This window comes from Pyrus communis, chromosome 14 (genome assembly GCF_041283825.1).
Source record: "Pyrus communis isolate YQ-2024b chromosome 14, ASM4128382v1, whole genome shotgun sequence".
Lineage (NCBI taxonomy): Eukaryota > Viridiplantae > Streptophyta > Magnoliopsida > Rosales > Rosaceae > Pyrus > Pyrus communis.
In genome coordinates this window covers 20566682-20579283 of record NC_142578.1, presented here as the reverse complement: position 1 = coordinate 20579283, position 12602 = coordinate 20566682, and the positions used below count along the sequence as shown (strand labels likewise).

The window sequence follows — 12602 nt, the reverse complement described above, 5'->3', positions numbered from 1 at the left end:
TCAACAGTTTTGATAACAAGTAACATCTTCATGATGAATTGTCGGTTTGTTTGATGCATATGAATGGTTAAAAGATCTCCAAATTGAATGATTTCTTGTAGATATGATCTTTAGTAGATGATAATGAGAATGAACGGTTCCGATTATGATGTCGGTGATAAAGATAAGTTAATCATATGTGGAGGGACAAATAGGTTCCCCTATGAAGAGCGCACAAACATTATCCGAGAAGGAATAAGTACATGGCTAAAGATGAAAGATGACAGAATAGAAGTCAAAATTGTGTGGCTTAAATAGTAAAAATTTTGGTTTTTATTATTTTGGTGTGCAAACTTTCTACATGCATTAGAGCAACTCCAATAGTTGGAGTTAAACCTAAATTTTTAACCTAGAAAATTTAGGTTTTAACTGAGGAACAATTTTTCTACTCTAATGATTCTTGGTTAAAATTTTAGCCCAAGATTATTAGAGAATGAATTTAGGTTAGACTTTTTTTAGTAACTTTTAAAAGAATAAAATTTATGTGGATTATCATAATTTATTTTTATGAGCATTCTAACCTAAAAATATTTAGATTCTGATAAAAGTTGAAAATTCATTAAACCAACCCCATGAAACATGTACTTATAGTGTTTTTGGGTGAATTTTGATTTAAATAATTTTTTAATTGTTTTAACCGTTTGATTTAATTTAGGGCCTTTATATTTTTTTCTACCATTAGATTTGATCATATTCTATCTCAGCCTTTGAATTTAATGTATTAAAATTTTAAAATTTGAAATTAAGGTGGCCCTGGCAGAAATTTTGGGTTTAAAGTTCCCCAAAATTTAAGTTTTAATCCAACTTATTTTAGGCTCAACCATTAGAGAATAATTAAGTTAGTTTAAAACCTAAATTTTAGGTTTTAACTCAAGAATTAGATGGTCGTAAAAGAGATATCGGGTTAAAACCTCAATATATCGAGGTATGCTCGTATCATACGAGTAGTAGAAAAAGATCAAAAAGAAGATTGTAATAATACGAGTTTCCCTCACCTCTCTTCTTATATGTTCATTTCTCTTGTCTGACACAAGTAAATAAAACAAACAAAGTGACACATCCTGATCTGAAATGTCCATTAGGACTCCGAATCAAGCTATGTTAGCCGCCACCTGGAAGGTGACGAAGTCATAAAGTGTAGTGATGTGGAAAATGTAAATAAATTTAAACCTAAAAGTGCCTAAATACAAGAGTGCGCTGTGAGCTGGAATGAACTCATTTCACACGTGATGTCAGAACATAAATAAGGTACAATAAGATAGAATAAGGATTATACCTTCAAAGGTAGCCACCTATACTGAGATTGCCAAGAATCCTCATCGATAAGATAGTTTAGTTGCTAAAACCTAGAGGGGCGAAAAGCAAGGGTGAGTTGGCCAAAAACAAAAGTTTATAAAATCCATTTATTTGCTGAATATCGCAACAGTCAATCCAGAAGCATGCCACATCATAATATCGCAACAGTAATATGAGTGAAATCAGGTGCTTAACAACCTATGAAAGCACACCAGTCGGAGTCACCTAATGTGACTTGTACAACTGGACCTATTGCTCATCAATCTATGCTAGCACATGAGTCGGAGTCACCTAATGTGACTTACGACAGGACTGAGTGTAATAATATATGCTCTAGTGTTACGATCACGTGAAGACTGGCGCTATGCATGGTCACCTACAAGTCTGAGTCGCCTAATGCGACATGTACGACAAGACTGGCACCTACTTGGATCCAAGGCGAGCGTGCGGTGCGGGAGGTGAACATACACTTGAAGGACTGGCCTTGGCCCGGGGCAAGAGCACTAACACCGGGGGTGCAACAATGATGAGCAACTACATGAATATAAGCATGCCATAATGATGCGATAATTATAATCAACATAATGAACTTACCTGAACTTACATGTGCATCCCGTAAGATCATTTTGACATTTCACAAATTCACAACAATGCAACATTTCTTATAACATTATTTAATCATGGCATGATATGTATAAATCAATTCAAAAGCATTTGTGGAAATTATAAAGTTTATATAAAAAGGAAAAGACCCACTCACTTGAGGTTCGCTCTACAACTCCCTAGCACGAATATCGAGGCGTCACGCACGATCGGCGCCTAGAACAATTATCAAATCACGTCTCATAATTCTTATTGATAGAACACGTAACTTACATAAAACACATCCCTAAGGACGTTCTAGAATGATTTGAAACTCATAGACCAAAAGTCAACTGTCGGTCAAATGTTGATGATAGGGTCCACAACCCTACGTAACTCGATCCGGAAGATCCACATCTCGGATTTCCAATTTGTAACTTCCCAAGAGTTTCAATATGCTTCTAGAACAACATCCTAAAGTTTTGGAACGATCCAACTGTTGGATCTCCGCCAATTGCTAAAATTAAGTGGTGGCCGACGTTTTATTTTACGAGCTTAAAAATCTAATTCGAGAAGATCCGTACGTCTGATTCCCGATCCGTAAGTTCCTAATATCCTCAAATATTATGTACTATAATGTACTAAGGTTTAGTGACGATCCAAAAGTCGGATCGTCGATTCATATAAGGATCAAGTGGCGGTCTTTATCAAAATTATGTTCAAACGATGAGATTTCATCAATCGGACTTTATATATGGAATTAGGGTATCAAATTTAGCGTCAGGGATGCCTTGCTCTACGCGCCGCAGCACACGGCGGTCAGCTGCCTGACTGGCCAGAAAATTCAACTATTTCCAAAAATTCTCAAATTTTATAGGACTGAAGATCTCAACGGGTTTCATACCTGTGGCCAAGTCCAAATTTGGCCGGGAAAAGCTTCAAATTGCCACGAACCAGCCGGAACCCTAGAATTTGGGTGTTCTTCAATTTGTTAAATCCGCAACACCATCGTCCCTAAAATTGCTTGGGCTTTGTTCCTGACCTCAAGAGAAGTGTTTCGGTGGTGGTGATTGAAGGTAAGTGTTTCAGAAATGGGTGGATTGCCGCCGGTGTTCGTCACACCCATCTGTGTGGTTCTTCTCGAAATTGGGGTTAAATCCAGTCGGGTTTGGATGAAATTGGAAGCTTGGATGGCTCTGAGGTGTATGGTGGTGGTGGTTTGCCGATTTAAGTTGAAGAATTCGACGAAAAGCCCGTCAGAAATCATGCAAACTATCGGGTTGCAATCGGGTTGCAGGCGAAATGGGCAGGGATGGAAAAAATCATGTGCTTCTCACTTTCTCCCTTCCCCTCCTTTCCTTCTCTCTCCATTGTGCAGCCTCTTCCTTTCTCCTCTCCTGATTCGCCACCACTCCCCTTTTGAAACTCTCCTTCTCCTCTTTTCTTTTCCGTCCAACACTCCCATTCTTCTCATCTTGTTTCCCTCCCAGCCACACATTTGGCTTTCTAAAATAAATCACAAAAATTATCTCCCAATTATGAAATTTATCAATTTGTTTTCGGTATTCGATGTTTCGTAAAATTTTAACTGTAGCTTCGATTTCGATTCCGCTTGCGTCTATGCGTTCGTATCGTTGAGTACTTCGAGAATACGATAAAATAATAGCTCGTACGCGTTACAAAAAGGCGGTCCACTAAAGTCAACAATTTCGTCAGTAGGGGTATTTTTGTCAATTCACTTACTTAAAAAATTAATAAAATCGTTAAAGTAGGGACATGTTGTCACACAAAGTGATACATTGTTCATGTTAATTCAATTTTTTACCAAAAGTTCTATCTCATATAGCCTATTTATAACACTAAAAGATATGTATAAATTATTAGAGAATTTTTAACATGGTTAGGGTAGAACTTTTCGCACTCCCAAGTCACCATTTTTTCTTCTGCACTCATTATCTTATTTTTATTTGTTGACTCTTCCTTAATTTATTTAGTCCTAATACCAAAATTAGTACATGACTTTTACACTGGTCTTTATGTTTTTGATGAGCCTCCTCGTCGTGGATAGGTTGATCAATGCTTTACAATTTTCCACACAAGAATAAAGCAATCTCTTGACTCTCTTCCATTAAAATTCCTTCTCATCATGTATAATTTTTTTTCCTTTGAGGTCATTTTGTTAACTTTCAGAGGATTTGATTTGGACCAACCAAATAAATTTTTGTGTAATGGGAATCTAAGCATCATAGCACTTATTCTTTTGTACCCAATGATGATATTTATATTTGCATAAAGAATTTAACTAATACATTGTCTGTTCTAGTACATGCATGAAATCCTAGCTAGCTAATGAGTCACTGACTACCTTTTCATTATTAAATTCACATAACACAATGGATGGCTAGCAAGAACTGACATCCTTTCTGGACCTCTGTGTTTGGAATCCAAATATCAACTAATTTAGGCCGTTGAAGAGAGAGATTTGGACCCTTAGTTTATTTGAGATAGACAAGTGGAATAAGCTAATGAGGACCGGAGGATTTAAAATGAGTGGTCCGAATCACCTGGTCCATCGCTCCGGACGCATAAATCTAGAGAGGATCTTGGCTTGCTTAGCAAGAACTGATTGTGTGAATTTAACTATTTTTTTTTTTGAAATAAATACAAGAAGGAAACTTTGTATATAACATTTAAAGAGTCACTCTTTTTCTCGATTTCTTTAAACTTTTTGAATTTTGTTTGTGGTTTCCTAACTTATAAGTTGGTTGTCTTATATTCAATAATTACGAATGACAAGTTTGATATTTAACTACGAATAACTCATTGGGTGACCGAAATATCATTAACTTAATTTAACTTAATATTGTTGCATCAGCAACAAAAAAAAACCTTGATAATATATTTGTTGAAAAGATATGCATCAATTTTCATCTTCCTATTTTGTGATACACACGTACTCATTACTTCTTTAAACTATATATATATATACCCAAAATCATGGGAGTCATATCCCATTTTTGTCCAAATCTAAACCTAAAGATTAGACGAGGTATGTGATGACTCGCTACATGCCTTTTCAAAATGCCAACAGCTATGCTAAAAGTAGTCTTGAAATTTTCGGACGTAATCTTACAACTTGAAATTTGAGACAAAATGATAGCAGATTTATTATAATGTAGGGGTTTTTTATTTTTTTTAATACAATGATACGTTTTACATTAACAGGAGGGGAAGTTCGGCTAAGCCACACGATGTACAACATAATTTTGTAAAAAATTTATCATCCACGAAATTCAAACTAAAATCTCTCACTTATAAGTGAAGAGGAATACCATTAGACCTCTTGTAATGTAGGGGTTGAGTGGTGAAGATTGGTTTATATAACCAAATAAATTTTTGTGTAATGGGAATCTAAGCATCATAGCACATATTCTTTTGTACCCAATGATGATATTTATATTTGCATAAAGAATTTAACTAATACATTGTTTGTTCTAGTACATGCATGAAATCCTAGCTAGCTAATGCGTCATTGACTACCTTTTCATTATTAAATTCACAGAACACAATGGATGGCTAGCAAGAACTGAGATCCTCTCCGGACCTCTGTGTTTGGAATCCAAATATCAGCTAATTCAGGCTGTTGAAGAGAGATATTTGGACCCTTGGTTTATTTGAGGTAGACAAGTGGAATAAGCTAATGAGGACCGGAGGATTTAAAATGAGTAGTCCGAATCACCTGGTCCATCGCTCCAGACACATAAATTTAGAGAGAATCTTGGCTTGCTTAGCAAGAACTGATTGTGTGAATTTAACTATTTTTTTTTAAATGAATACAAGAAGGGAACTTTGTATATAACATTTAAATAGTCACTCTTTTTCTCGATTTCTTTAAAATAAATACAAGAGGAATACCATTAGACCTCTTGTAATGTAAGGGTTGAGTGGTGAAGATTGGTTTATATAACACAAGGAAAAAGGGGTAAAAAATGTGACCGCAAATTCTAATGGGTTAATTAAGCTGGTAATTTTATGGTGTAATCAAGTTGATTTGAAAGCACCATTTTGTATTTTATGTTGTTAATTAACTTAATTGTTCCAAAAGATTAGAGTGAGACATGCATTACCTTTTTCTTATCGTAATGGCAAAATAGTTGGCACCATAGAAAATGGCATCAAATCATACAAAAAAAATTCTCCAAAAAAAAGAAAGTGAAAATACAACCAAAAACAAAAAAAAAGCAAAACTATTTTGGAAATGCAAGTTGTCACTCTCCTTTAGTTCTGAAATTCTTACAGGTCCCCAGATGTATGTCTATGAAATGGCCAACGTGGCATCATCCGGAAGGATCAAGGACCGGAAGATGCTCGAAGTTTAACGAGGTCACTGCTATATAAGCCCACACCAACCCCGTTATTCCGAGCCTCGTCTTCTTTCGTCTAATTTCGAAACTCACCGAGTTCATTGCTTTCAAGCGCATTTGCTTGTTGGGTTTTGGTTTTCCAGAGCTTCTCTCTCTCTCTCTCTCTCTCTAGATTCGGTGAGTATGTAGGGAACTTGTTTGAGCTTGATTTGTTGATTCTAATGGCGGTGGTGTGAGCTACTTGAGCTCTTTGTTTGCTTCATCATTAAGCTTTTAATTAATTAACCCTTCAGTCTCTGTGAATTAATTCATACTAATTGGACCTTGATTCGTATGATTGCTCTGAATTTGTGGGAATTTTTCAGACAAAAAAGTTCGAGGCTTTTAGCAAAAGTTAATCGCTATAAAGGGTAAAAATGCCCAAGCGTTGTGGTCCAAAGTTCAAAACCCACAAATTATTTCTCTTTTTGGCTTCTGGGTTTTTGTTTTCTGCATCAGCTTTGCCTCAGATTTTTTTATTTACCAAAAAAACCGTCATGATTTTTTTTTAATTTATGAATAAAAGATGAAATTTGAATTATTATCTAATTAATTATTATAAATATAAATTAATTTTCTTTTATTTTATCTGATAATTTGTTAATATGTTGTTCTGATCATGTCAATCCCATGGTGTTTGATGTTTTGAGACAGTAGTTGGGCAGGCAGTCATCAACCATGACGGTCACACCGCAGATTTCGATCAATGATGGGAACCTGGTGGTTCATGGAAAGACCATTTTGACTGGGGTTCCGGACAACATCGTTCTGACACCGGGGACCGGTGTCGGGCTCCTTGCCGGTGCTTTCATTGGCGCCACGGCCGCCCACAGCAAAAGCCTCCATATCTTCCCCATTGGGATTTTAGAGTAAGTTGTTTCTTTATGTTAATATGTTAAAGTTTAGATATTGTGAATTTAGATTGAGATTGTGTAAGAGTGCAATGATTTTCATATGCTTTGAATGTGATTTTTTTTTTTCTTTTTCCGAAAATGGTAGTAATTAGTATCGTTGTCATGATCGATAGGGATCTCCGTTTCATGTGCTGTTTTCGATTCAAGTTGTGGTGGATGACTCAGAGGATGGGAACATGCGGGAAGGATGTTCCATTGGAGACCCAATTCATGCTTGTGGAGAGCAAAGGTGGCGGTGATGGAGGTGAAGAAGACGATTCTTCTTCTATCATCTACACCGTGTTCCTGCCTCTACTCGAGGGCCCTTTCCGCTCTGTTCTGCAAGGCAATGAGAGGAACGAAGTTGAGGTTTGCCTCGAGAGTGGTGAGTAGTTATGGCCATGAAAAACAAGTATTTGGTGTAGGGCTATATACACCTTCCCTGCCTGTCATTCCATTATTTAAGGCCATGTCTTCCCGTTAATCAGTCCCATCCCGCCGCCAATTATGAAGGAGATGAACATTCTGAAAATGTGGGGTGGAGCTGTCATTAATGCGATCACAGTCGGGCTGGAGAAACCACATGCAATGAATACCAATCAAATGGATCAAATTAATTGGACTTTAAAGCATTTGTGGAAGGGAAAAAAAAACCAGAAATCGAGTTCAAAAGAACCGGAAACAACTCTTTTTTTTGTTGTGTGTGTTTGGTTTTGCAGGAGATTCTGCTGTTCAGACCAATCAAGGCCAGTGCCTCGTTTACGTGCACGCTGGAACCAATCCATTTGAAGTCATCACCCAAGCTGTAAAGTAAGTTCTTGATTTTCATTTTAATGAGTTTCTTGTAATCCGATTTAATATCTAGTTTTGTTTGCTAATACGATTAAATATCTAGTTTTGTTTGCTAATACGATTACGCTAATGCTAGGAAAGGTATATTTTGGTCTTGATTAGGGCAATTTCTTAACTTTCTTGTATTCATTGTACTTGACTCCATATTTTTCAATTTCATTAACAGGGCTGTGGAAAAACACATGAAAACTTTTGTTCATCGCGAGAAGAAAAAGGTAAGGCCAGCACGTATTGTTTTCTTCTGTAATTGGTGTTCTGCAATTGGAATGACGTATCGCGAACGTTGCTTGAATGAATCTAATTTTCGATCCTTTCGTTGCATGTAGTTGCCTTCTTTTCTGGACTGGTTTGGCTGGTGTACATGGGATGCCTTTTACACCGATGTCACAGCTGAGGGTGTGGATCAAGGCCTTAAAAGGTAATAAGACATGTTATCATATTTAACTTGCTCTTTACTGTAACTTGAATCTACCATCAGTTTATTAAATCGCTATTTTTTTGTTTTGTAATGATTGTAGCTTATCGGAGGGAGGGACGCCTCCGCGGTTCCTAATCGTTGACGACGGTTGGCAACAGATTGAAAATAAAGACAAGGATTCTGGTGTTGTTGTACAAGAAGGAGCACAGTAACGCCTCTGTCTTATTTCTCAATGTTAAATGATTACGCTTTAATCATTTTTCCTACCGTTCTCGTTCCATGTTCTGCGTGCATGATTGGCATAGGATGCGTTTGGATCTTCTTTTGTCGTCTTCTTACGCGCAATCATTCATTGCTTTTTTTGTTCCAAACATTGCTGCTTGGTCTATCTGATTAAAGGAGCTGCTTAGTTAATGGGAGTATGTTAATTGCAGGTTTGCAAGTAGGTTGACAGGAATCAAAGAGAACGAAAAATTCCAAAAGAATGACCACAACAATGAGCACGTCTCTGGCCTGAAACACGTTGTGGATGAAGCCAAGCAGCATCACAATGTGAAGTAAGTAGTCCTAGTTGATAGGTTACTTTCTTGGACTAGCAACGAGTACTCCCGAACTGCCAGCTGTTCTATTAGTAACGTTTTAGATATATTTTTTCTTCTACTTTAGATGCTTAGTAAGGTAATGCTAGGATCTAAGAATACATTATTTTTTGTTCTTGAAAATGGTAACTGATAGTAAAGATGACGCGGAGAATCATATTTGTTACGATCTTTAGAATTAAAACATGAATTCAGTTACCAATATATGTGATGGTGGAGTGAATGATCTTACTATGTTAACAACAAACAATAATTTTTTTGTCGAATTCTGTGTGCTCTGCTTGACGTTTTATGATGTTTTACCAATATTAGAATTTATTTTAAGAGTTGTACAGCAAGTAGTATTCTTACTAATTTGTCGAATTTATGTTTCTTGCTGGCACAGATTTGTTTATGTATGGCATGCTCTAGCTGGGTACTGGGGTGGAGTAAAACCAGCTGCTACTGGCATGGAACACTATGACACTGCTTTAGCATACCCAGTGACGTCCCCTGGTGTAGAGGGCAACCAACCAGATATAGTTATGGACAGCTTAACTGTTCATGGTCTTGGTTTGGTACATCCGAAGAAAGTTTTCAATTTCTACAATGAGCTTCATTCCTACTTGGCTTCCTGTGGAGTCGATGGAGTTAAGGTAGATGTTCAGAACATCATTGAGACTCTAGGGTCTGGTCATGGTGGAAGAGTTTCTCTGACCCGCAGCTACCACCAGGCACTTGAGGCTTCGGTTGCTCGAAATTTTGCTGACAATGGATGCATTTCTTGCATGTGTCACAACACTGATGGGCTCTACAGTGCCAAGCAGACTGCTGTGGTCAGAGCCTCTGATGACTTCTATCCCCGAGATCCTGCTTCACACACGATTCACATATCTTCCGTTGCTTATAACACCCTGTTCCTTGGAGAATTCATGCAACCTGACTGGGATATGTTTCACGTGAGTAAAATAATGAAGCATTTTTTATCTTATTTTGTTAGTTCGTTATGTCTTGGACATTTGGTACTGTTTGCTCTTTCCTGGATGATGATTTATGGACACTTGGTGAGGAGCCATTTCCTCGAATGTCCTCTATTCATGTACACACTCGTAAAATTTACAGTTCTATTGTTATTGTAAAACATAGTTTAAGCATAGGATTGAAACATCGTTATTTATGTATGTTCAAGATTTACAATTGCAATTTGTTTGATTTTTGTTTTCCTTTTCTGGATGATGATTTATGGAAGCCTAATGAGGAGCCATTTCCTCGAAGGGCCTGAGTTAAGTGTCTAGTCATGTACGTGCTCATTAACTTATGGTTATATTATAATTGTAAATATAGTTGTTGATGTATATTAGTCTATTCTATTTGGTGGAGGCTTGAAACATCAATATTTATGTTTATTCAAGATTTACAATTGCAATTTGTGTGATTATCTGCAATCGTTTTGGTTGATTATGCATGACATTCAGTGTCATTAAGAAAACAAACTCATCTGTGTATATCATGATATCCTTTGCAGAGTTTGCACCCAGCGGCAGAGTACCACGGTGCAGCCCGTGCTCTTGGTGGATGTGCGATCTATGTGAGGTAATTCTATGCATCAAAGTATCAAACAAATTTATTCTATTGCCACTTCATGAGGTAGGAGTTCTAATGCATAAGTTTGGTATTTCTATGAATAGTGATAAGCCAGGCAATCACAATTTTGACCTCCTAAGGAAGCTGGTTCTCCCTGATGGATCTGTCCTCCGTGCCAAGTTACCTGGCAGGCCTACACGTGATTGTCTCTTCGCTGATCCCGCAAGAGACAGGACAAGGTTTGTTCTATTTACTTCTCTTTATGCTTTTCCCAAGTTATGTTAAAATTGAGAGCCTCCATGAGTAAAGCTTGTGTGAATAATTCTCTTTGCAGCTTGCTCAAAATATGGAATGTCAACAATCTCTCTGGTGTGGTTGGTGTGTTTAACTGTCAAGGTGCCGGTTGGTGCAAGATTGAAAAGAAGACACGCATTCATGATTATTCTCCCGGTACCCTCAGTGGTTCTGTTCGTGCCGCTGATGTTGAGGCCATTGCTCAAGTTGCTGGTGCTGATTGGAATGGAGAAACAGTAGTTTATGCTCATAAGTCAGGTACCACTACTTTGTTTACAGAAGCTAGTTTGAAGGAACACTTTAGATTGCCATGGAAGCAGCAGAGTTCTCTAATAACGTGTCAATATGATAATGGCGAATTTTTAAGAAGAAATCTACCTGCCTTTGTTATGAATCGTAACATTATTCTCATAGTATTCCTGCTCTTCAACTTTGTAACGATATGAAACGTTGATTGATTGTCAGGTGATGTTCTTCGGTTGCCAAAAGGTGCTTCAGTGCCTGTGACGCTTAAAGTTCTTGACTATGAGGTTTTCCATTTCTGTCCTCTCAAGGTTAGTCTTGCTATCACCAACATTTATTTGAACGTGAAAAGTTCCAATCATTGCAAAGGATTTTACTAACTGATAATTTTGTATAACAACAATAACAAAGCCTTTTCCCACTAAGTGGGGTAACTGATAATTTTGTACTTTGCAGGAAATTACATCCGACCTCTCATTTGCACCAATAGGCCTACTTGACATGTTCAATTCAAGTGCTGCTGTGGAGCAGGTTGAAATCCAATTGGCTTCTGACAAGAAACCTGAGCTTTCTAATGGAGAAGTTAGCGAGAACCGATCCCCAACAGCAACAATTGGTCTCAAAACCAGAGGATGTGGAAGGTTTGGAGCATACTGTTCCCAGCGGCCGCTGAAGTGCACTGTTGACAACGCCGAGACCAACTTCGAGTATGACTCTGCATCTGGATTAACGACGATTACCATCCCGGTACCAGAAAAAGAGATGTACAGATGGTCAGTAGAGATCCAAGTGTAAGTGGTCTGATCTGATATGAAGAGTTTAGCTATTAGGACATTGTCTTGCATCTGAAGAGATGATGATGTGTGGTTAAGCAAGATGGATTGAGAGATTCAAGTGCCTGGGAAGTAACTAGATTATCCAATAATGTTGTAGTTTTCCAGTTTCATAAGTTATGTTGCTAAGAAAGAGTGGCCAATATTGTAGCGTTCTGGTTTCTGTTTATTAATAGAAGTACCTGTCTTTCCTACTTGTGTCGTGTTTCCTTCTTTATGTTTTCGTGAGAGACAATTGATACTGTTGTAGATTGGTTAAGCGTTCATCTTTGCACTTGAGGTTTCGAAATCAATACATCATTCTCCGGATATCACTACTTTTGGATATGTAGGATAATAAGATATAGGCGAGAGTGCGTGAACCGGTGGCTCAATACGTGGTTCACGTGTTTGGTCATTTAAGCTTTACACGTGAACAAGGCAAGTGGGTCACGAATGCATCAAAATTCTCTCAAAATATCAAATAAATTATAAAAATATTGAAGTTAAAAAAATATAGATTAATATCGATTGATCATCGAGCATATGGAGGCCGTGGGATTTATGGATTTGATCACGTCTGGTGATAAAATTAGTCTTCAAAGTCC

General features: G+C 37.4%; 1 protein-coding gene across 4 annotated transcripts; it reads left to right on the top strand.

Annotated features, from left to right (window-relative positions):
- Positions 1-6212: 6212 nt before the first annotated feature.
- Positions 6213-12209, top strand: LOC137712523 (putative galactinol--sucrose galactosyltransferase 2). Of its 4 annotated transcripts, none has more exons than XM_068451598.2 (14): positions 6213-6458; positions 6978-7189; positions 7348-7598; positions 7933-8023; positions 8232-8280; positions 8392-8483; positions 8584-8691; positions 8918-9040; positions 9468-10020; positions 10587-10654; positions 10750-10884; positions 10980-11197; positions 11405-11493; positions 11639-12209. In XM_068451598.2, exons 2-14 carry the CDS (start codon positions 6999-7001, stop codon positions 11975-11977), a joined length of 2307 nt encoding a protein of 768 aa, XP_068307699.1. In that variant the 5' UTR covers positions 6213-6458; positions 6978-6998; the 3' UTR covers positions 11978-12209. The 4 variants fall into 4 exon arrangements, with proteins under 4 accessions (XP_068307699.1, XP_068307697.1, XP_088540382.1 ...); XM_068451596.2 differs by having other exon boundaries at positions 6227-6458; positions 6975-7189; XM_068451599.2 differs by having other exon boundaries at positions 6339-6458; positions 6971-7189.
- The last annotated feature ends 393 nt before the right edge of the window (positions 12210-12602 follow it).

Coding starts and splice junctions, on each gene's coding strand:
- LOC137712523 (XM_068451598.2), top strand. CDS start 6,999: ATGACGGTCACACCGCAGATTTCGATCAATGATGGGAACCTGGTGGTT. Junction 8,281..8,391: donor TTCATCGCGAGAAGAAAAAG/GTAAGGCCAGCA, acceptor CGTTGCATGTAG/TTGCCTTCTTTTCTGGACTG. Junction 11,198..11,404: donor AGTTTATGCTCATAAGTCAG/GTACCACTACTT, acceptor ATTGATTGTCAG/GTGATGTTCTTCGGTTGCCA.